This window comes from Typopeltis vanoorti, chromosome 2 (genome assembly GCF_054136105.1).
Source record: "Typopeltis vanoorti isolate ZY-2024b chromosome 2, IOZ_Tvanoo_1.0, whole genome shotgun sequence".
NCBI lineage: Eukaryota > Metazoa > Arthropoda > Arachnida > Uropygi > Thelyphonidae > Typopeltis > Typopeltis vanoorti.
Window position 1 is genome coordinate 181,421,534 of NC_143550.1, and position 26,486 is coordinate 181,448,019.

General features: G+C 36.7%; 1 protein-coding gene across 1 annotated transcript in view; it reads right to left on the minus strand.

Annotated features, from left to right (window-relative positions):
• Positions 1-26,486, minus strand: part of LOC150109709 (uncharacterized) — a 288,439-nt gene that overhangs the window by 41,413 nt on the left and 220,540 nt on the right. Inside the window, exon 15 of the mRNA XM_090403014.1 lies at positions 13,464-13,519. Within this exon, the coding sequence (XP_090259140.1) occupies positions 13,464-13,519 (56 nt within the window). The remainder of the gene's footprint in view (positions 1-13,463; positions 13,520-26,486) is intronic.

Sequence of the window (26,486 nt, forward strand, 5' to 3'; positions counted from 1 at the left end):
CTGATTTTTTTTTTTTTTTTTATGTAATATCAGTTACATGTGATTATTTGCATTTATTAAGATTATCGAGCTCCGTATCTCAGTATATAAGAATCCCTTGTATAGAAAATCCCTTGGTTGGAAAGTACCGGGTTCGTAAACCTTCTACAACGTGAGAAACATTTGTCCGGTCTTTTCAAACAAACGGTGAAGTCCCTGGTCTCATTTGGAGGTGGACGTTTCTCCCGGAACAAATGAGCCTCGCGAACACACTTCTACAGACATAAAACACTTATCCCTAGAGGGATGCAGTAAATTAATGATAAGTCAACTGCATTAAATTGCCTAATACCCTAATCAGAAGATTCAACCAGTCTTTGACCGGTGAGAAATGGACCCATGGTTCTTCGGTCCCTTGTATTATCGTTTTAAATATGCCGTTGTGAAGATAAGGGTAAATATGTGCCCTGGTAAAAGAACTGTATGTTTAAAGGTGTTTAGTGGATTAACTGTGCATGTTGAAAGAAAATTGAGTTCAGCCATAATTTTAAATTGCGATGTTTTTAATGATTAGTGAACATTACCGTTCATATTATTTTGGTGATTGAAGAATTGTCATATTCAGTAATATTTACTATGAAGATTAAAAAGTACAGTGAACCCAGATAAAGTAAGAAGTCCCATGTAATCTGTTTTCGTAGAGATCAATCCCATTCACAACTCACCAAACGGTGTTTAAATGGAAGGTCCCCCCCCCCCACCCCCCCCCCCCCCCACCCCCCCCCCCCCCCACCCCCCCCCCCCCCCACCCCCCCCCCCCCCCACCCCCCCCCCCCCCCACCCCCCCCCCCCCCCACCCCCCCCCCCCCCCACCCCCCCCCCCCCCCACCCCCCCCCCCCCCCACCCCCCCCCCCCCCCACCCCCCCCCCCCCCCACCCCCCCCCCCCCCCACCCCCCCCCCCCCCCACCCCCCCCCCCCCCCACCCCCCCCCCCCCCCACCCCCCCCCCCCCCCACCCCCCCCCCCCCCCACCCCCCCCCCCCCCCACCCCCCCCCCCCCCCACCCCCCCCCCCCCCCACCCCCCCCCCCCCCCACCCCCCCCCCCCCCCACCCCCCCCCCCCCCCACCCCCCCCCCCCCCCACCCCCCCCCCCCCCCACCCCCCCCCCCCCCCACCCCCCCCCCCCCCCACCCCCCCCCCCCCCCACCCCCCCCCCCCCCCACCCCCCCCCCCCCCCACCCCCCCAAAACATCTTTTTTGTTATTATGTCTCTTCATCTAGAATGCTCTCTTCACATTTATTAACATAAAAATTTTCTCTTATATTCTTCAGTCCTTATGTCTCTTTGTTTCAGCACCCACCTCCTTTTGATCAGATCCCACGTTGAATTTGATATCCATTGGTCTCTTGGTTTTCTAAGTGGGTTTAGATTCTTCTTGACTGTATCCTGCATCGTGACCTTGACTCCTTCCCAATGTATTTCAGGTGACTTCTCCTCACTAGTCTCCAAACAATCATCTATCTGAACTGATGCTTCTTCTGTTCCACTAGAGATTGCTCTGATATAGTTTAGTGGGATGGGTCTGCCTTGAGGAGTTTCAGAATCTATCTTTTGGATCTTACTAGTTGATGGTCTGTATCAGTGTGCTCCAGGACAAGTATGCACATCAAAGATGTTGTCTTTCACTACTGCGGAGCCAAGATTTAATCAGTCTGGCACTTTGATCTGTTAATGTTAGATGTCCAAGTATAGGTCTGTTGTGGGTGTTTCTGGAAGCAGGTATTGGTAATAACTAATCTTTTAGCATATGCAAATCACAGCAGTCTTTCACAGTGGGTGTTACGTTCACCCAGACTCAGGCCTATGTTTCTCACTTTTGCATTAAAGTCCCATAAGATGATAAGTACATTCCTCCTTGGTAGGCTGTGCAATGCACTCTAGGTTTTTGTAGAATTCCTCAACAGGCATATCTGCATAGGACAAATAAAGTACCACAATTAACACATTGAAAGGATGAACCTTAAGTCTAATGCAAAGTATTCTGCCCTGCCATTAATGGGATTATAACTAAGAAGAGTTGAATTGGTTGTAGGTGCAAATTCTGGCACCCACAACCAATGGATGTTTGTGAATATCCTTAGGTGAGAAATGAATACCACAGCCCAGTGTGAGATGAACTGCTTATTAGAAGCTTGAAAAGTTCCATGTTTAAGTTTCTTGAGTAGAGTTTATGGATTATGTGGGGAGGGGGAAAAAAAGGCCAAAAATAGATAAAAATGTATATATTTTTAAATCTTAGTACACTCACTGTACTCATGATACTGTAAGTTTCAAAGCTTGGTGGGTGGGAGTAACAAAACAAAACAAAAAAAAAAAAATAGTGTGCTTACTTCATTATAGCAGTAGAGATAGCTATTCTTTTAAATAACTAATTAAAGTTAAAGGTTTTTATTTCTTTAATGAATTAGAAAGTAAGTTCAACCCGCAAAAAGAGGAAAACAACAGCCTCCCTTTTCTAGACACACTAGTCACCCACCAGCCTGATGGAACCTTGGTTTTCTCAGTTTATAGAAAACCCACCCATACAGGCAGATACATTCACCAACAATTCCCCCACCCTCACAACAATATGGAGTTATTAAGACACTACACAACAGGGCTAAACTAATCTGTTCAAATGACAATACCCAAACATCCTCAACACTTTCTCAGCCAATGGCTAATCCCCCCCCCCCCCCCCCCCACAAAAAAAATCCAAAAAAATATTGAAACCAGTAAACCACAACCCTCCCCCCTTCCCAACAAGGGTTACTCTAAATCCATCACCATTCCCTACATCTGAGGCACCTCAGAAAAAATCACCAAAATCTTAAAAAAATCGACTTGACATCTTGTTACAGACCATATAGAAAATTGGCATCCCTTATCTGCTTCACTAAAGAACAACCACTTCCCATAGACCTACCTGGTGTATACCAGGTCCCTTGCAGCTGTAAGCTGTCCTACTTTGGCCAAACAGGCAGGACAGCGAATATCAGAAACACAAGGACTACATCTGTTTTCACCAGTATAGCCACTCTGGTCTTGTAGACCATTCTCTGGATACATGCCACAGAATACGGCGGAAAAAAGCCACAATAATACACCGTAGTAACTTCAAATATAAAAGACTTTTCATGGAATCAGCCTCAGCCCTAAGAAACATGCCAAACCTCAACAAATTTGGTTGAGACGTACCTTCAGCCCAACGGCCAAGAATACCTACATAGCCCGCTAGGGGGCACCATCATGACTTTTAGGAGAAACAATAGCTTCCTGCTTCGTCCTCATTTATTGTGTGTAGTGCCTGCGTGCACGTGTCTTTATTTTAAGTTCCTTTGAAGATGGCAACGTGACACTGCCGAAATATTGGAAATATATATTAAAGCTAAATTTAATTTATATTCTAGTGTACGTTTTGAATTCCTTAAGTTAATTAATAATCATGTATAATCAAATATAAGCCTTTCTACGAGAATTTAATGTGATGAATCACCTTTTGGGAAGAAAAACAAAGTGCAGCTATGTTGCATGATTATTCCACTATATTTTTATGGCTACAACAGCTATAGTACACAGCAGTTGTAGAAAGCCTATTGTTGTGCTATAGCAGTACAATGGGCTGACTATGGAACGCTTTTTTTTTAGCATTTTGATTTACTTTTTGTTATAATTTTTATTCATTTCAACCTGGCCTGGAAATCCTGCTCTAGAGACCAAACATGGAAGTCACTCAAGCCACTTCAGGCTTCCCATCAGCAGACAACATCTCTCACCTAAAAACAATTATAAACATCTATGCCCATTGCGAGTTTCACATCCACAGCTCACTGGTGGAGTGGGTACGCTATCTAGTCAGTCGGCTGTTAAGGACATGATATTTCTAGAAGATTGCAGTTTATTTATTTTATTACAGTTCACAAGAGAAATAATTAAATATGTATTCACTTTGGGAGCATGCATCTATATATATATATATTTTTTTTTTTTTTTCAGTAAAGGAGACTAAATATAAAATTTCTTAGCATAATAAAATACTAGTATTGCCACAGATGGCAATTTAGTTTATGCAGATTTACATCATTATGATAGCAGATAGCATTTAAGTAATTTTATTATTATTTTCTTTAATATAATTACTCAAAAGTGCACATATGATCTAAAACTAGCTCTGTAAAATAACAGCATACAACATATCTTTACTATGCAGCAAAGTGGAATCATTTTTAAAATGCAAATGTATTCAATAACTGAAACATTTCATCTTCTGAATTAGTTCAGCTAAAATTGTGTGTGTGTGTGTGTGTGTGTGTATCAAATCTGGATAGGCACTTTAATGTGAAGCAAAATAGGGAATGGTTTGCAGAATAAATATTCTTAAATATGATGCTCTTTCTCCCTAAACCACCCTACTTCAGTTTCGTAAATATTAATATTCCATCAACAGAACCTGTAGTATCTAAGTAAGAAAGAACATTTATAACATTTTAAGGCAAAACAGTAATATAAAAAACTCACTGATCAATAAAATATTACTTTCACTATAATGTATAAGAATAAAAATATTATGAAAATCTAATTAAAACATTATTTCATACTTGGATATTACAGGTTCTGTTGATGAAATATTGATAAATCAATATTAAATCATCAAAAAAAAAAAAAAACCATATTTTGTGAAATTTATCTTGCACGACATTTACTTTTCGTATATCGGTATGAGTGCAATATCATTTCAATTTTCTAACAAATAACATTTTCAATGAATTTTTTTCATGATGAGTTTTCTCGTAATAATGATTTTTCCTTGCAATGAACTGTCTATGAACCACTTTAATAGATTTAATGAAAGTTAATTCTTTTATTAATGAAACTTTTATTTTTTATTTATTTATTTTTCTTTTATTAATGAAAGCTACTTCTTTTATTAAGAAAAAAAATTTCAGTCTTTTATAAGCATTATTTCTTTAAATATCTAGTTAAAAATCTAGACATAATCATAAAGACTTTATTATAAAAGGCAAGATAAAAAGAAATATTTGTTATTTTTGACCAATAATCAACACATTACAAATCCAACTAATGTCAAGAAGCAGGCTAAATGAAATATGATGCAATTAAAAAAAAAAAACTTAGAAAAAGTACATCAGAAGATAAACTTGCTCAAAACTACAACAACAAAAATTTTACTGTCAAAACCAATATAAAAAAGCACAAAAAAAAAATCTTATCAAAGAAATGCTCCCATAACCCCTTCACAATCATTTTTGGCATAAATCAAAACGTAAATTATATATATATATATATAAACTTTGTTTTTTTTTAATCCTATTTCCCAAGTGAGCAAACAGACAAGTAAATCAAGTTTGCACCTGCATGTAGTGCCAAATCTGAGGCAACTCATGGTAGTGCCACTCTAGGCAAACTTTCTACATATATATATATATATATATATATATATATACACAGTAAAACCTTGAAGTTATGCGGTAGGTGGGACCAACAAAAAGCGAGCAAGTTGAATTCGTGTAACTCGGGGTATAATTTTGCATGTAAGTTATATATACAAACATACAAAATATTAGTTAATTGGGACCAAAGGTTTACAAAAACACCTATATTTTTAAGAAATATAAGCATAGTTTTTCGTACATAAAAAAAAGAAAGTTATTTCAATGTCGATGGTTTGATAAAATCTAATAGATTCGTCCGACACATAATGTCTTTTTCTTGTCACGCAAAATTTCTTCATAGCAAGCCAATGATTTTTTTATTCTTTGCCTTGTGGCTACAATTCATTCCTCATTGGAATCTATGTCCTCCAAAATCTGTAAACCTTTCTTAATTAAGCTGAGACCTTCAGTTAATTTTGCAATTGTCATGTGCTTTTCTGGTAGAACTGGATCTGAGGTTTTGGTCTCTTCGGTAGTGCTTTGCTCACACATCTCTATGAGCTCGCCGATTGTAAGCTCCTTGTTATGCGAGTCTAACAGCTTGCTGACATCTTCACTGTCGACTTCTAAATCTAATTGCCTGGCAAGGTTGACAACTTCTTCTATTGCCTCAGCAACTTGATCAGTTTCTGGCAACATTTCCATTTCGCATTTAAAAAAGGATGGACAAAGTTTTCTCCAGGCACCATTCAAGGTTTTTTGGGAACTTTCACCCCAAGAATCTCTGATAATCCTTACAGCATCTAAAACATTAAATTGTTTCCAAAACTCTTTAACAGACAGTTGCTCGTTTTGCCTCAGAGCTTCATTCAGACTTGCAAATGAACATCATGTGTAGTACGCTTTGAATGTTTTGATAACTTCTCGGTCCATTGGTCGAAGTAAGCTGGTTGTATTTGGAGGCAAGAAAACATCTTTTGCACGTGGATCAAAATCAATTAAAGTTGCAGGAGGGTGACCAGGTGCATTATCAATAATGAGCATGACTTTAAACGGAAGTTTTTTAAACTGGCAATAACGTTCAACTTCAGGTATGAAGTTGTGACCAAACCAGTCTTCAAAAATAGAAGCTGTCATCCAAGCTTTAGAATTTGACTTCCAAATCACTGGCAAGCCAGCTTTAGATTTTTTTTTTTTAGAGCTCTTGGATTTTCGGAGTGATAAATTAAGAGAGGTTTTAACTTGCAATCACCAGCTGCATTTCCACCAAGCATTACTGTCAACCGGTCTTTGGAAGCCTTAATGCCAGGAAACGTTTTTTCTTCACATGCGATGAAAGTTCTCTTAGGCATCTTATTCCAGAACAAGCTGGTCTCATCTACATTAAATATGGTTTGACTGCTATAGCTACCTTCCTCGATGATAGCTTTAAGTGTCTCAGGAAAAAAAAGACGTAGCCTCTTTATCAGTGCTTGCCGCCTCTCCGCGATGCTGCCAGTTACAGCGATTTTTAAATCAGTTGAGCCAACCATTACTGGCCATGAAATTTTCTTCTTTGGCCGCTTCTCCAGCTTCCATTTATAGCCTCTCAAAAATCAGCTTGGCTACATATTGTCGTTTGATCAACTGGACAATTTTTTACTCTCACTTGATTATCACACCATAATTTAAGCATCATTTCCATCTCACCAATAATCCCATGACGTTTACGAATTATGCTTGAATTCAATGATTCGGCATTTTTCACAGCAATGAGAATTCTTTCTTTATCTTTTATGATTGTTCTTACTGTGGATTCCTGCAGATCGAACTTCTTTGCTAGCTCAAAAATTTTCATTCCACCTACAAAATCCTTAATAATGTTGAGTTTTGTTTCCAAAGTCAATGTTTTTCTTTTCTTGCTAGCTGTAGAAGAATCGGACTTGCTCCTTTTGGATGACATTGTTATTTTTTATGTGATAAAATTTTTAAAGAACATAACATTAAACAATCGCAAGGTTTGTAGACTATAAAAATCGTGTATGAATGGAGCCCACGCAAAACATGTCAGCGCTTGTTCACAGCATGTGCGACACTGGTGAATGTGTCCAGCACCAGAAAGATACGACTAGTGGTGAGGAGTGAAGCAGAACGAGAATACGCACATATAAGAAACCGCATAACTCCGGATTCACGTAAGTCAGGGTATTACTGTATGTATATGTATATATATATATATATATATATATATATATATATCTCACAACTTAGACATGTAAGACCTAAACTCCTGCTTTTGATTGCTCAAATACAGATAAAATAACTATCTACACCACCATAGTCTAAAATTACACTTACTATGACCTCTTAACTGGAACTTATGCAATCTGATATTTTTTGCCAGGAATGTCAAGTTCTGAATTTCTCTTTTTGACCTCTGGCTTCAGGTTTTTCCTTTCTTTGTGATGTAACATTCATTTACTGTTTTTACAGATCTCTAAATGACTGAAAATGCACCTTCATCAACTTCTTATCCCTGAAACTTAATGTTCTTGTCAAAATACTCAAACACTTTATATTTTAGTAAATAAGCTGGAAGAAATAGAAATATTTGACGCTAGTCATCCACCTGCTAAACAACATAAAAGACAAGCCTTTCTACTTTACCAATACTCTAGATCTTTTCTTACTCAGCTCTACATCAAAATATGCTGTAGAGCAAGGGTCTTCAAAGCATGGCCAGTGGAGCTCTTTGCCATAGAACTGTCAGCCATTTTGAAAAATTAACTACTTAACATTAAAACGTGATTAAATAAAAAATAATTTCGATGAAGCCTGTGGGCCACTAAGCTATACTGCAGTATTTAGAATTGTAAGATGCTTTCCAGTATCAAAAGAATACAATATAAAACAACACTATGATACAAAGCATGAACCAAATTTCGATCACCTTCAAGGGCAGCTTCGTGTGGACAAAATGAACATCTCCAAATTGATTTAAAATGCCAGGTATGCTTAAAAGGCAGAGGGAAGAGAATGAAACGTGCGTCAAAATAAGTTATGTAATAGCTGAAAAAATTGCTAATAAACCAAAAGCTTTCTTGGATGGAGATTTTGTGAAAGAGTGTCTCATCGCCTGCTGGAGATATTCTGTGCCCAAATAATAAGGTAGTGTTTAAAAAACCGAGTTCTCTGGATTAACTGTAGCACGTGTCGAAGAACTTGCCAATGACATTGAAGGAACTTTAAAAAAATTGTCTTACGAATTTATGTCATATTCCCTTGCTTTAGATGAGAGCACAGATGTGAAGGATACAGCATAACTGGCTATCTTTATCTGTGGCATTGATCAACAATTCAATGTGACAGAAGAACTGCTGGCGCTCATACCTATGAAGGGAACGACGAAAGGCACAGATATTCTTGAAGCCACCAAGAAAACGCTCCAGCGTTTCTACCTCAACATAACCAAATTCAAGGGTGTGGTAACTGATGGTGCTCCCTGCTATGGTGGGAAAGAACAAAGGGTTTGTTCGAAAGTGAGTTAGATGAGAGATTTAGTGATTGTCATAACCAACAGTCCTCTTTAAATTTATTTTCAATGCCATTCAGTGTCAATGCTGCCAAAATGCCAGGCTCAGTACAAATGGAGCTGCTTGAACTCCATCAGGGATTCTGACCTAATGTCCAATCCTCACCTTCTCGTGGTGCACCCTGTTGGGTATCTACTTGGATACTGAACGAAGGAGGATGGGCTGAAAATTTCAGATTTAGCCGACCAAATTGTATGCTTATTGGTTAAACCAAAATAAAAAATGATGGTACAACATAACAAAATTTCATGCCGGCTGGAGCGTTGCCCGGTTAAACAAGGCCCCCGTTGTTTTCACCAGGGAACCAGGGCGAAAAACGATAAGTCAGCTACTGGAACAAATCTGAAAGCACACCCCAACTCAATATCACCAGAGTTAAAGATCGGTACTATCAACGTAAGAAGCCTGAATGGCAAAGAAATGGAGCTAGCTGAGAAATTAGATAAGTACCAGATCGACATAATAGGGGTGACTGAAACAAAAAAGACCAAAACTGGTGAGATCTTTCTGAGCAATAAATACAAAATGTTATATTCAGGCAATGACAATCAAGGAAAAGAAGGAGTAGCCATAGTATTCAACACAAAATACGAGGCTAATCTTGAATGGCAGTCAGTATCAAGTAGAGTAATTTGGGCAAATATGAGAATGGGGAACTAGACAATGAGACTTATTTGTGCCTATGGTCCCACAGAATGTTCTACTAAGTTAGAAGTGGAGGAATTTTTTTGAGGCTTTAGAAAAAGCAGCTTGACACAATGAAAAAGGAAAAGTTGGTCCTTGTTGGGGATCTAAATAGCAGAGTAGGAAATGATTGTGAGACATAAAAATATTTTGGGAAAATTTGGAGAAAAGAGCAAAGCTAATAATAATGGCAAATATCTATTGGATTTCTGCTCAGGACATGGACTGGTTATTACTAACACCTTGTTCCAACATAAAAATGTACACAAATTCACACAGAGAGAAGAGGCTAGGAATAAGAAAAGTCTCATTGACTATGTTATTGTTGATAGTGATGTTTTCTCCCTGGTGCAGGACACCAGAGTGTACAGAGGATTTGAAATTGGAAGTGATCACTATTTAATCTTGAGCAGGATAAAATTGAATTTCATATTGAAAAGAATAACATGTAAGAAACCACGTAACTCCGGATTCACGTAAGTCAGGGTATTACTGTATGTATGTGTGTGTGTGTGTGTGTGTGTGTGTGTGTGTATATATATATATATATATATATCTATCTCACAACTTAGACATGCAAGACCTAAACTCCTGCTTTTGATTGCTCAAATACAGATAAAATACAGATAAGTTTTAAAGCGAATAAAAGTTGAGCAGCTGTCAGATGTGAACTGTAGATTAAAATACACAAAGATTATTGAAGATAAAATGAAAGAGTTTGAGAACAGGAATCAAACTTTGGAGATTCAGTGGCAAACTCTGAAGAAAACACTGATTGATTCTGCCAGAGAGGCATGTGGTGAGGTTGTGTGCAAGGATAAAAAAATCAGAACTCCCTGGTGGACACAGGAAGTTAAAGAGGCAGTGAAGGAAAAGAAGAAAGCATATCAAAAGTTCCTGTCAAATAAGTCAGCTTGTGCTCTTAGAGAATACAGAGACAAATGCAAGAATGCTAAACACTGTGTAAAACTAGCTAAACAAAAGTCATGAGAGGACTTTGGCAAGAATATAGAAAATAAATATCAAGAAGGTGGCAAAATATTCTGGAGGTTGTTGAAGAAGCTTAGGAATGGAGGAAAGAGTGCTGTAAAAGGAGTTAGAGATGATAAAGGTGACATGAAAACTGGAGAAAAAGATATCCTTGAAGTATGGAGTAATTACTTTGAAAAACTGCTAAATGAAACAAGCAGTGATGACAGCACAGTGGTAAAAAACACTGACCAGGCATGTAGTCAGGAATACATATCCATACTTGAAGTAGAAAAAGCCATCAAAACTTGAAATGTTGAAAGGCAGCTGGAGTAGATGATATTTGACCACAATGGTGGTATAAGAGTCTTTCAGTGACTGCACTGCATAGTTCAGAAAGCCTGGACAGAGGGACGAATTCATAATGATTGGAGTAGAGCTCTCATAGTACCCATATATAAAAAGGGAAATAAAACTGAATGTGAGAATTACAGAGGTATTTCCCTACTGAGTGTTCCTGGCAAGATCTATGCAGTTATACTTGAGAAACGGTTGAGAAGAATTGTGGAAGAAAAGCTGGGTGAAGAACAAGCTGGATTCAGGCCACATAGAGGCTGTCAGGATCAGATCTTCACTTTATGACAAATAGTCGAGAAAGATGGGAATATAACAAAGATCTCTATTTAAGTTTTGTCGATTTGGAAAAGGCATATGATAAGGTGCCAAGAGAGAAGTTATTCAATATCTTGCAGTTATATGGTGTCAATGGGGCATTATATCAAGGCAATACTTAGTCTTTATTTGAGTTGTAAGTCAGCAGTTAGAATTGAAGGAAGTACAGGGAGACGGTTTAATGTTAAATCTGGTGTGAGACAAGGATGTATGTTATCCCCTCTGTTATTCATTATCTATATGGATCACATTATGAAGGAAAGTGGTATTAAACCTGATATCAAAATTGGAGATGTTAATGTCAGCTCTTTGCTTTAAGCGGATGATGTTATACTTCTAAATAAATCCGCTACAAGTCTGCAAGATTCTCTGACTAAATTGAATAACTGTTGTAATAGATATGGTATGAAGGTCAGCAATAAAAAGACAAAGACAATGAAAATAGGCAGAATCATTGAAAATATCCACTGTGTTGTGAATGGAGAACCTGTGGAACAAGTAAAACATTTCAGCTACTTAGGCATGATTTTTACTGAAGATGGTAAATTAAATATAGAAATAGACAACAGAATCAGCAAAGCTGGTATGGTGGGAAGTCAAATGAATAAATTCATATGGAATAAGAGAGAAATTAGTCGGAAAACTAAATTAGCTATATATAAGACAGTGTTGAAACCAGTTTTAACTTATGGATCTGAGAGCTGGGTCAGAAGTAAAATACTTGACCAAAAAATCTAGAGACCGCAGATATGAGAGTCCTGAGAAAGAGTAGAGGCATGAACAGATGGCATCAATGGCAATATCATATTAAAAACGAGAATATTAGGAAAGAACTTGACATTGTCAGCATCCAGGAATGCATTAGCAGAGCTAATCTCAGGTGGTATGGTCATTTAAATAGAATGGGCGATTAAAGATTAGCAAAACAAGTGTTCTCTGCCAGGTTGGCAGGAAAACGACCCAGAGGAAGACCAAGATATAGGTGGATTGATGCAGTACAAAGTGCCTTACACGATAGAAATATAAGATCTGATAATATTGGAGTCTTGATAAGTAACAGACGGATTTAGAGGAAAATTGTAGATAGGAAGTTAGTAATGATATAATTTTTTCACGTAGTACTATCATATCCTGTACACCCCTTGTGGGTACATGGCAGGAATTTGATGATGATGATGATGATGATACATTTCTCAAGATGCATTCCCTAATATTCGCCAGCATGCTTTGAAGATGTGCGCTTTGTTAGGAAGCACATACTTATGTGAGCAGTTCTCCAAAATGAAGCATGTGAAGTCCAAGACAAGAACTCAGATTATGGACCAATATCTCGAGAATACTCTGCACATAGTGACTTCCAACATTGATGCCAACATCGACAAGCTGGTCAAGGAAAAACATTGACAAGTTGTTCATTGACATTGTAAAAAATGTTTTCTTCATTAAATTATAATTTTTCAAGTATCCAACCTACGCTCTTAAAGCTGAGTTTGTTTATTTTTATAGGATTTTATGTAAAGTATCAATGCACAGCGTTCCTAGTAATCTGGAAAGCATCTTACAATTCTAAATACTGCAGTATATAGTTGCCCATGGGCTTCATTGAAATTTTTAATGTGGCCTGCAGTCTGAAAGTTTGAAGACCTCTACTGTAGAGGTTCACCTCTACGGCATGTTTCCTTTTGGTGACTGAAATCCTAATCTCGTGCAAGTTTTCTCTCCTACCAAATGGCTTTCTTGCAGACATTGTTAAGACAGTGTCAAATTTATCTCCCACCCAAAGAGAATCAAACACCCATGCCAACAGCAGGATTCAAACCCATGACATGTTGGTTGGAGAGTGGGTACACTAATCACTTGGTCACCAGGCCAGCATTATAACAAGCTCTCCCCAAAATCAAAAAATCTTCAATCCCTATTCAAAATACTTTTTTTTAAGTCTATGAAGTCAAAACAGTAGGAAATTTTAAAAAATATATAAAATTGACAAAAACTGGCAAAAAAAAAAAACCCCTTAGCTCACCCACGGTGCAAAATGTACTATAGGTTTGTAATAAATAACTTTTTGTAGACAGGATAACAAAAAAGGATGTTATAATCAGTGGGAAATGTATTATACAATAAAGAAAACATTTCTTATAAAAAAGCTTACCATGTGCTTATTTTCTTCAAATGGGCTAGTATTAGTTGCAGTATTATGTCGTCCATCTTCATGGAAAGAGTGCCATAACACAAAGCAAGGGAAGGGAGGGGAAAAAAACAAACAGGATGGTAGAGTAGCCTTTTACCATGAGCTTTACAACTCAATAATAATAATATAATAAAATGAAACGTACTGTATAACTCCTAGATTCAAATAGTATAACATGCTTTAAAAATAATTTGGAATATAGGAAAGGTTTAACCATTACAAATTTATTAATATCTTATATGAAATGTATTTTAACAATTATATAATATTTAAATTAGATCATTAGTATTACAGTAACGACAAGGAAGGAATTATCGAATTCAACACTCAACATTATCTAATTTTTACACACAAATCAAATAATCATAAATGGAATGATTTTTATAAACAAAATCTTATTTGGATGTTACAATACTGTGCTTTCCCAAGAAAAAAGGCAGAAAATGGGAAAGTGCATAGGTGCAAAGTGAAAGTCCAAACTAAACCTGTGTTCCAACGAACATGGTATTTTCTTTGACAATGCCTATAAACAATCAATTCTTTTTTTATTTTTTTATTATTTTATTTTTATTGATCTCACAATATTTACGTATATACAATTATCATCTTGAGTAACATTCAGTATATTATTTTACAAGGTTCAGCACGAAGCGCTGCGTATAATGAAATTTCCATAATGATGATAACAGTTTTTTTTTGCTATCTTCTAAAATAACAATAATTTACAATTATATAGTTCGGAAAATAATAATTTTCTTTTAATAATAATAGTTTATTATATCTCGAATAATTACATGAATATACTAAAATTTAGGCAACAATGCAACTTTTTCTTGCAAAATGGTTCAGTAAAAATTATAATTACTCGTAATATCATTATCATTAATAATAATCATAGTAATACTTTACACTTAATAACTCACAAGTTAAACAATATTACTTATGTTGCAGTTTACATAATAATAATTTTTTTTTAATTTAAATATGTAAATTAAATATATAATTTTAAATTTAAATATATAACTGAAGTATTACTATCACATTTTCTGTTTACTACTAGTATTCATTACAGAACGTTAAGTAAATAATGTTAGATAAATACTACTACTGGGATGTAACTCAACTGCACCCTCGAAGCTTTGTAATTAGCTTATCTGAGGATGATACTGGTTATATATATATATATATATATATATTTGTTATTGATTTGGTTGCTGTGTTGGAAGTAGGCAGAATGTTTGGGAGGTCAAATGAATGATCTGAAAGGTCTGATCAAAGTGAAATATATATCCTATGTTATTGCATCTGTCTTGATGGTTCACATTCTTTTTTTATTGTGGGCTTCTTTTGAACTATTAGGAGGCTTTTTTTTTTTCACAGTGGCAGCCTTTCTATGTCTTCTGTGCTTTTAATTTGTATCGGCTTTGAAGTTTGTGACTTCCTTATGAATATCTTGGCATCTCTGGTACACAAAAATTGGTAATTTTTTTCCATTTTTGCTTTTCTTGCTTGGTACAACAGATTCTGGTTGAATGGTGTTAAATATTCGGATAGGAAGATTGGTGTATTGTCTTGCTGTGCGTTCAAGTCCTTGGCAACTGGTTTTTTCTGCCTGTTGGCTTTTATGAGATCGTCTCTCGTGGACTTGCTCTTAAGACGAATTATGACCGGTGCAGGTCGCGGCAAGCCTTGGTTTTTGCTCTTCCTAGGAATCCGATTTACGGTCTGAATGTCGTTAAGCTGTAGGGGGATATCAATTACATGGCCTAATTTTAAAACCATGTCTCTGAGGTGTTCTGTAGGTGCAGTTTCAGGAAGACCGTTTATGACAAGATCTTCTTTATGTTGTTGCTGATTTAAATGTTCGTATTGTAGTTTTAGAGAATGAAGTTCTTGACGGAGTTCGGATGTCTCTTTCATCAAATTGTGTTACATGTCATTTAGAGCTTTAATGCTCATTTTAATGTCTTTTACCGTCTGCAACACTTCTATAACTGCTAAATTATTATGTTTCACCAAATCTTCATATTTGCTAGTTTTTTTGTTATTTGTTCGTTCTGTTTATTAAAGAGTTCTTGCACAAGGTCTACTAAGCTGGCTTTTATGGTCTCTAGACCGTTTCTTTCCTATTAGTATATTTAAAGAGTTGAAATTATAGGACTCACCTGCATTTTTTTCTGTTCAGTTCGTCGTCTGATTTTGCCTCCAGTATAATCAGCTGCATCGTAGTTGGCTGCTTTAGATGCGTTTGTTTGTTATTCCTACAGAGTACGCACTTCCATTCCTCGCGTGTTACATCGGATTTATATTTATGTTGCCCGGTTGTTTCTGAAAAGCAGGCACATTTTAAGTGTAGAATCCTACTGCATTTCGTACAAGTTATATTATTTCCGTTGGACGATAAATCCTTCAGGCATTTGATACACTTCATGACTCGCCTTTCTTCCCTTAGGCAGTATGGCATGATTATAAAGATGCCAACGTCCTTTGTTCTTCGCTCGTTGTTCACCACGGTCCTCTCTGTTCCCTTTTCCTTTTCAACACTTCAAAATTTGGTTTCTTTATAGCCGATCTCGTTGAATTTTATATCACTGTCTTCGGCGTGATAAGTAGAATTACTTGGGAGCACTTTCAACTTAACAGGAGTTGGAACCACTTTAAAACTATAAAAAACTGGAGCAGCGATATCACCGTGCGCCCGTTCGTATGCCTACACAGCGCCCTCTCTTTTTTTATTACATGATAATCACAGTAATTAACTTTAATGAAATGAAAGTACAGATATTTCATACTGAAAATAACAGTACATCATCAATGAGTAGAAACAAGCAAATGAAAGAAACAGGAACACAAGGTACTGTAAAATCGTGTATAGAAGGATTTTTATACAAAAATACCTTATATACCGATTTTACTGGTAAACAAAATTCACTAAAAATACTTGTGGGTTAATAGAGAAATTTTCATATTTTTAATTTGGAAATAATAAAATTTGTATATTACTGAATATTGTCACCTCAAAGGGTTTTGTAAAAGAAAAGAAAAATAAGTGTACGATTAATTGTGTTTTAAGAAACCTCTTAGTCACCAATAATTCCAAATGGATTAAAGTATTAAATAATGACCTGGGGCAAATGCAAACCTCGAGGGTCAATAGTGCGTGGGATTCTCCTGACTAACTGCACCGATCGACAAGGGTGATGGGCACAAACCACCAAAGTACCGGGGGACAATGATATAAGCAAAAACAAAGGTCATCGGGACCATATAAACAGGAGTTCGCTATGTCGAAACAGGGTCTTCTCTTGCCTTTTTCCTGGAGTACGAGTTCGAGTCGATCCGGTCACCGAGAAGTTTCGAGGTCACATGGGGTTCCGACCTGAAATTATGATGCACTTACGGCAGCAGTTTGCTATCATCATCGGAGATAATTTGTAATCGCCATCGGAGACCTGTGTTCCAGATAGAAAAATGCCAAGGGACTGATGCAACTAAGATAAGCTGTTTTAGAAGAATTTTGATGTCGAGTTTCCATGCCGTCAAGTTCCTGATGTCTGCCGATAATTAAGAAGGATCTCACAAGCCCTAGAAAAAGGTGCCCCAGTTCAATGCCAAAGTCAAACGGGAACAGAAGGAGATTTCAAGGATCATTCAGGGAGGTACAGACTTCTGTTCAAGATCTTTTCATTGAGAGAAAAAGATTGTGACAATGATTTTAAGGGACTTGTTTTATAGTGATACTTGAGGACTTTAGGCCTTATGCTGATATCTGAAGTATTCTATGTGTGAGAGAAGGCCTGACTAAAACTTAAGGTGAAACATCGTGTATTTAATGTTATAGATTGCCTAAACCTGCAGAATGTTATGTAAAAATTGATCTCAGTATTACCAAGTTTAACGAGAGAAAATTATACACGTGGTCTTACTAGAATTGATTATGATAAGAAATTAAATTGTAAACGTAGTCGTCAGTTGTGATTTGAAGCATAGATGCTAATTTACTTAGTACTTAAAATTGACCCATTGTACATTTCATTGATGTTAAATTGTTTTCATGTTTAGATAACTTGCCTGATTTCTATTTCCAATGTACTACTCATTAATTTGAATCTGTGCGAGCCTTAAAAATAGATATTGTCACAACTGAATAACAGAAAATTTAAGTTGATAGATTTACTTAGGATTGAGAGAGAAAAGTTCAGTGTGGTTTACTGTGTGTTATTCTTTGGAGGGAGATTCACATACCATCCACAAATTTGGTGATGCAGCTAGAAACTAAATAAATTTTTCAAATTCAGTTCAGAATAAACATCAGTAGGTCAGACAAGAGATTGGCTCCAGCCAGAGGCGATTTCTTTGTTCTGTAAGTTTTGCACACGTGAGTTTTATTATTTGCGGCCATAAGTCAGAAGTATAATAAAGGTTAAGAAGAAAGGTTTAAATGAGATAACTATAGTTTTACAAAGGCACAGAAGACAAGATATAATTGAAGAATGATAATACATTTCGATAACATTTAAAATAAACACATATTTAACAATGGCGCAGCCGACAGGATGTATTTGATCCATAAAAGAAAGGAATTAAATCAAATACAGTGAGTTGGTTTCAGTCTCATGTGAAGAATCCACAAAATTTTGGAAGGGGAAACTTTGAAATTTGACCTTAGTATAACAGTAAGCTAAAAGTGTAAGTATGTCTCTTCCAACGAGCTCCGAGGTTAAGCGATCCAGAGTTTTTCAAAAGTATAAATCCCCAACAATTTTTCCTCAGTTCTCAGGAGAAGACACAGACGATGTGAGAGTTTTCTTCGACTATATAGAAGAGCTTAGGAGGAAAAGGTGATGAAGTGACTTCCAGTTGCTTATACTGCTTCACAGTAAGTTGGTTGGAAGAGCAAAAAGTTTCCACTCCTCACTGCTCTTAAAAGAAACTTTGGACTACCAGAGGTTTAGGGAAATCCTCATTTCCCAGTTTTCCAAGGCAAGAAACGTAGGGCCTTACCTCTGGAAACTCCAAAAAATGGTCCAAAAGGAAAATATCTCTGACTTTTATAACAGGCTACTCAAATTTGCTAACACACTGAGTGTGCCCGACGAGGAGAAACACCATCTGGATTGCGTTTTAGAGTTGGCTTAAGGCAAGAACTAAGGGAAACAGCATTTGAAAAAGGAATAACCAGTTTGAGGGAATGTTATGATGCCGCACTAGAAAGAGAACAGCTGCTTGGGGACATCTGTCCTGCAGCTACTGTGAGCCCTATTAATGTAATCAAAGAAAGTAGAGATGCTGATAGGAATCCTAATCCTGTGAGGGAGGGAATAGAGAAGAAAGAGAAACAACAGAAGGTGCAGAGAAGTAATGAAGAAAATAAAACTGAGCCAGTTTATAGTGTTGCAGTTGGTGCTTGTGACCTTAACGAAGTTCACTCCATAGTCAGGCAGGAGGTGGAGAAGTTACAACAACCACTCATAGAGCGTCTTGATTCCGTAATCAGTCAGTTAACATTTGGTCCACCCAGGAATCAAGAGCCCCCCCTGCAAGAGGACAGAATAACAAGTATTGTTAATAAGGAAGTCGAAAGGCTGCAACAACCTATGTTAGAGAGGATGGATTCTGTGACGAAGAAGTTGCAAGAATTGTCTGCCAATTATAGAATGGACTCTGCTTTGTCCTTGAACGGAGAGGGTAGAAGAGGTCACCACCGAGAAATTCCTAGGTGCTATAATTGTAGCAAATTAGGGCACATTGCCCGTGACTGTTTTGTTGCACCAGGAAGCTCGAGAACAAGGTATCAACCAGAGACAACATCGCACACTTGTGCTAGATTATCCGATAAAAAGGGGAAACAGGGTAATGTATGTTTCCCAGGAATGGTAGTAAAAGGAAAAATCTCCGGAAAGGATTTCAAAGCACTCATTGACACTGGTTCCCAAGCCTCTATAATATCTGAAAGGCATATCAAGGAACTAGGGCCCTTTGTAAATGGTAGAATTAAGCATTTGAAGAAATCAATTAGAATTTTAGGGATACCCCCCCCCTCCCCAACTCATGCTACTAGGTTAGTAAGACTGAGGGTGAGACTGCCAGAGTTTAGCTTATATACGTGGCATACCTTCTTGGTTCTACCTAAGAACTCACACAGGATTGATTCTGGGGGAGGATTTCCTGAGAAAGAATGGATTCTCGTGTAACTATCCCAGAAAAGAGATTCAATTCCTTTGAAAAAGGAATTTTACTGAAGTTAATCAGAACGCTAAAGATCAGGGAAAGGGAAACACCCCTTTGCACAATAAACCTCAATGCATAGAGAATGTTGAATTGACAAAAGGAGGAAAACCACATGGCTGAATCTCAGTCAAAATCTAGTGAGATTGCCTCATCACAGGAGAATGAAGAACTGAATACAAAAGATATTATTGAAGTCGAGGAGATAGATAGTAAACAAATCATGGGTGAGAGACTGAACAATACCTGCAAAGAAGCAGCAGGAGATGACCACGTTAGTAGCACGTGCACATCTCAGAGAAAACAGGGTGAGCTAAACAAAACCATTTACGTATGCCAGGTAACTACTGAGGGCTCAGAGAGTGCATCCTGACCCAGGCGAAGGTTTGACTTATGATACATAGGCAGGAAATGTCACCTCCTGAGAAAAGAGGGAAAACTAAAAGAGAAAATTTTTTAAAGAAGGGGGGGGGACCTTTGTTTGATCTTGAATGGGGGACTCTTTCAACAAAAGAGTCACTGATACAAAATCTAACAGGAAGCACAATACTAAATGAGAACATACTTGTGCTCCTAGCAATCAAGCTCATTTTATCAGAAAACATGTCATGTTTAACATAGAAATCGAGATAATAAATGAGATTTGAATCTGTAATCTGAAACGATGCTATTAAAATAATATGTTTAGATTATGTATAATATTAATTTAAACATTAGTATTAAAACTGTGTCCTATGCAAGAAAGTAAATGTACTGCCAACAAAAGTCCAAAGGTTGCGGGCTAACGGACCATCGGTGACAATGCCCAAAGCTAGAATGTTCGTAGAAGGCAAACAGGGCACGCGTTTCCCGAAAGAAGAGACACCGTAAGGTGGCAGAGTGACATCACCTCTTCGGGATGAATAGGGAGGGTCCGGTGAATAAGATTCCAGCATGGAAAGAGGACGCTAAAAATGGGGATAAATACAGTTACACAAGTCTGGTATTTCCCCCTCCCCCGTTTTTTCTAGATTCCCCTCGTGCAGACCAGCGATGACCAGTATCAACTCCCCCGTGGCTAACGCAAGTCCTTCAAGGCTATGTACAAGACGACACAGATCCCAAAAGCGGGCCATCAGTGAAATGGTGCCGATGAAGGACAGCAAAAGGACTACCTTTGAAGAAGGTCAGGTTAAGTGATAGTGACCTACGTGATAAGCAAATCTCCAGCAAGAATGAGTGGCCATTTTGAAACGAGCACGTGACCTCCACGTGGTAGCAGTTTGCAGCAGTGGTGATATCCTACAACAAAGGATGGACGAAAGGTTCCCAACGTCAACACTGCAGAGTGGTAAAGTACTGTGACTTTTCTTGCTTTATAATGATAAAGATTTTGTGAAAGGGAAGGAATAAGAACTTGACTGAAAGAAGGAGAACTTTAATGATAATACATCTTCAGGAACTCTCTAACCTTATTAGACTAGTAGTCTGAGAAACCAAGTATTGTATGGTTCCAAGAATATTGTAAAGGGATTGCTAGTTAATAATTCATAAGTTCAGAAACCGAATAGTCTCTTGTACCATTTGCGTACCAAATTATATGTGAATATTATGCTAAATATTTAGTAGATGAATTGTATATAATAGTGAATTATATGCCTAAAGTGTGAATGTTGTACGTGTGATTTAGATCATTCCTTTAGTATTGCATCTAATATACTGTAATCCTTTTAGCCATATAATAAATGTTTTCTTATGTACACCTGTGTGTGATCTAAGCATGAGACTGACTTCACCAATCATTAAATTTCGGACCTATGTGTAAGGGGAATATAAAAACAGTTTTAGAGTTAATAGGTCATGACTGCAAAGTTAAGATATCTATAGCTTCCTAATTTACTTTACAAATTTTGGTAACACTTAATTTCTCGGATCTTTCCCTAGGACAAGATATTTCTGTCCGTTAGCTCTGGCTGGTGAAGCAAATCAAACAAATTTTGTCCGAGTCCGAAAAGGGAACGACCAACAGAGAACTAGTTTAGAGATAGTCTTAGAAAGCACTAGAGCGATAATAATAGATAAAATAACAGAAAGTAACTACATAACAGTACATATAGCAGTCGGTGGTTTACAAATTAAAAACTGTTGCCGCGTGCTAGAAATTAATATTAATAAATAATATTGTTAAAAACTATTTTTGATGGTTACATAAAATAAGAATTTACCAAACTTTTGGGAGAGAGAGAGAGACGATCATTCCAATTCAGATTTGGCTGATGTAAAAGGGCTTTGCAACTATCTTTGAAAAGGTTTAAATATGAATGCCTTTTCAAAGAAAGTTGCAAAGCCTCTTCCAAAAATAAGAATTTCCCATGTTTGGGAAATTCTTATTTTATATAACCATCAAAAATAGTTTTTAACAATATTATTTATTAATATTAATTTCTAGCACATGGCAACAGTTTTTCATTGGTAAATAAGACACTATAGCAGACTTTGAGAAGTTAAAGATAAAGTTCTGAAAAAGAAAAACTCCACGGAATGGTAGGGAAAGACTTCCAAAGAACAAAGGTAGATGGAATGAAGGTTTGAACATTTGAAGCTGAACTGTATATGGATTATGACCAGTGGCTGCTCTTTTCTTGCAGAATTAGAGAAAGCAATATGATGGTAGTCACTAATTCAGTGGAACAGATCCATGTAAGTACAGTAATCCCTCGATTAATGTGCCCCGATTAGTGCGTCATTTTTTTTCCCGATACCTAAATTCAATTTGGGTACCTCTAAAATTCGATTAGGGCGCCTATATACATCTTAAAAATAAATGTCACAGATTTTAAAAATTTAATATCTATACATTTTTATTGCTATTTTAAAAAATCACTCGCCAAAATGAAATAATTTAGTTACCGATTTAAAACATTTTACAAAGTTATTTTTAATGACATAATGCACTACTTCCATGTATATTATGTTCCAAATTTTTACCGCTAAAATTTATGTTGTCTGCTATAGTACGACCACAGATTTGAGACACTTCTGCGCATGTCACAAAAAGGAGAATCCATTCCGATAATAGGGTAATCAATCCGTCTTCTGGGATGAGTTGATTATTATTACATGTCGGAAAATTAACTTCTCTTTTATGATCATTGTAGTTTTTATTAAAGTGGTAACTATTTTGCTTGTATAACAATTGGGAAATTTTATCTATAAAGCACGTGATTTCGCGTGTTGGCGACAATTCATATGTCCTTCATTTCTTTCTCCCCTTCAATGATAATGTCCAAGAGTTAATTAAATCTCATTCTGAAGAATTGAGTGATTCCGACCTGCTAAATTTGGACGCACAGCAGGAAGATCTGAAGAATATGAAGAAAATTTACCCACTGATAGTCAGCCAAAAGAGATTTCACAGAAACAATTTTGAAAATATTTTTCGTACAATCTGGTTTTTAAACAGCAATGCTTAGAGGCTGACTCTGATGAAGAGAGAAGCAGTAAAATTTGCAGAAGCGTAGAAGAGACAATAGCACCATATCGTCGTATGAAAAAAAGAAACAAAATGCTCGTCAAACTATGTTAGCTCAATTCTTTGTTAAGAAGTAGAATAATAAAATTTATATTCTGAATATGTTCTTTGTATTTCAGCTTCATGGTTTTCCTTTAACTAGGCCCTGAGACATACCTTAATTCTTTTATAAAAAAATTAAGGTTCAAAAAAGAAATTTGAGGAACGAATTATACTTTTTCCCATAGGTTATTATATTCGATTAGTGCATTTTCAATTAATGTGCCTGTTTTAAGGAACACATTAGGTGCACTAATCGAGGGAATGCTGTACCTGTAAAAAAGACAATATCTAAGAGAAAGTGATCAGAAAGCAAAAAAAAAAAAAAAAAAAAAGAGAGAGAAAGTGTAAAAAGAGGCATTCATCTATTAAACAGATTGTCTTGTATTCTGTATACAATCAAGAATTCTTATAAAGGTTTGAGGGTACCAGTCCAAATACAAGAACAATATTTTTAAGTTGGAGTTGGATGGATTTAGGAATTTCTGAAGTGTTAGAGTTGAAAAAAATATATATATATATCAAGTTTTTTGGAGGGTGAGAAGGCTATGGACATGATGAGTTTATGCCAGGATAAGCTAGATGTGAAAGTTAACTGAAGAGAAAACTGACCTTTACTGGAGATTGGAACAACATTATCAAAAGTAAGAGGGAGTGACTGTAAGAAGATATCTTAAGAAGATCAGTTTTTAACATAATTGTTATGGAAGACAATGAACAGAGAATATTATCATCAGTAAATAGGAGTGTGTGCGTGAGAGAGAAAGGGCACAGAGCCTTCGGATAACTGGCCATCTAGTATGACATGCAATGAACAACTACCAGGAAGAAGATGGCAACCCAATCATAAATGGTAGGAGGTAGCTTCGTTAGAAGACTTCCATGCTAGATGTGATTAAATGCTTTAAAAATATCAAGAATAACTGCAACTTTCTGCAAACTTTTCTATGGAGTGTATCTAAGTATGAGTAAGGTTAGCAAGAATGTCTGCTGTAGAATGAGAATTGCAGAATGCATATTGGTGATCACTAATTAACTAATGAGTTACTAGATAGTGAAGCCACTAATTATCTCCTCTGTTAATATTGAAAATATTGCTGTGGGCCATTAAGACTATAGGTAATGGCTTGCTTCCATGATATTGTTGTTAGGTAGATGTTAGAAGCATAACAGCTTGTATAGGTGACAGGATGGAAATTAATCGTGAAGCACACGTTTTTAACACAACTGGTGGGATACCAACTGGATCAGGAGATATGACTTGAAGATTTTTCTGATGTCCTTCTGATGAAAGAAAAGGATGCTGCAAGCAGTTTATGGTATAGTAGGAGGTGATTTGCCTTAATCATTTATACAAGAGAAAGAGGGGGGAAAAAGACTGATGCTAGAGGTCATCCTTGTTTTTGGGTGATGTTAGTATGGTATATTCAGGATGTGAGAAAGGCAAAAACAAGGAAGAACAAAAAGCATGCCTTGGCCCTTATGAAGTGTGCATTAGGTCTGATGGATCTGTTGATTTTTTTATGCTTGTTTCATGCTGTGTAGTAGACCGTAAAAAGCTGGAGTTGACTTTAGCCATTCAGTATATGTTGACTTTGTCTAATGTGGCAAAGTTGGACTGCTTTGCCACATTTGTTAGAGAACTAGGACTTGGATAGAGATCAGGGATTTGCAGGAGTGGAGAACAAAGACCCTCTTTCAGTAACGATTATTTCAATTATTTGGTCGGAGCAGGTCAGGATAACAGAAAAAGTAATCAGACCATTATACAGATGCAGAAAAATTCTTTCTTCTTTTTGTCATCCTAATTGGCACCGTTGTAGTGCAATAAAATGAGGCAGAAACAAGCTGATAGTAGATCTATCTGTAGAAAAAGAAAGGTGGATAAGGATATGGTTGCAGTTGCAAAGAGGAGATCAAATCTATAGTATACTTGGAGGGAGGTCAAGAAAAGTGATAAGGATTATTTAGTATTATGGTTAACTAAACAGTTTGTCTTAGATCATAACTGACAGACTGATTGCAAATAATCTGGCCTTCCTTTCCAGCTTGATCTGTGAAGTTGGAGAAAGGGAGACAATCTGAGTTATTAAAATCTCCAAGGAAGATAATTTCAATTTGGATAATTAAACTGTATGCAATCAACTTTCAAAGACAGTAAAGGCAGCAAAATGAACAAAGGAAATCTGGAGCCATTGAAGATCATACAGAAATTCCATGTCTAACCTTTGGCAAGGAATGCCAGATCTGACATGTTGTGCTTTTCTTAGGAAAGTCATCATGCATAATGAAGTTTAAAAGCTAAGGTAAGCTGTAGTCATAGAGGATGCCAGATATATATTTTTGTTGAGATTTTTTTTTTTTATAACCACAGTGACACTAGTATTTATTTGGTTACCTTTAGTGGTGGAAATAATGCCAAAACTTAGAAGCTGTCTAAGACAGGGAGCATGTGCCACAGGCAAACTTTTTTCTAACCTACAGTATGCTTTGTACATTGAGTAGGAAAAGGAATTTTTTTTATTTTCTTTTTTTGATCAATTTTACACCACTGTATTTTTTAAATTACTTTTACATAGTCTAGGAACCCTACTCTAGAGATCAAGCATGGAACTTTTTCAAGTCACTTCTAGACTCCAGGGAGGGTAATAGTTTCACAATGGGCAATGAAATTCATCTCCACCTAACTTGCAGATAACTCTCATAAAAGGAGGCATTCCAGATTCCTTTCTTTTAGTGTTGCAAGGTGATCAGCATTCATTTTAGAAATTATGGACTTTATAAAAGTGTTATAAATAACTATTTTAATTTCCCAGGTTTCAACCTTCATATTAAGGTCATCATCTGGAGTATATACAAATATACAAGGACAGGCTGAGTTACACTTCACAGTAAGCTAAAGAAATAATGATTTGATCACCAGTTATTCTACTGGTGATCCACACCAGATTCACACCAAAACATGGTATGAGCACAAATTTAAGGAAGCCTGCGAGATTCCCAATCTGAACAATAATGATGGTCTAAAAATCCCAAGCATATGGAAAGCACATATTCCACCCACGGAACCTTTCTCCCTAAGAGTTAACTATAAACAGGAATGTAGATAATCGAGAATCCTAAATCTAATATAACAATTGCCATGTTAAAAATAGGACATCATTGTTACTGTAAGAAAACTATCTATATGAAAGAATGTTTCTCTC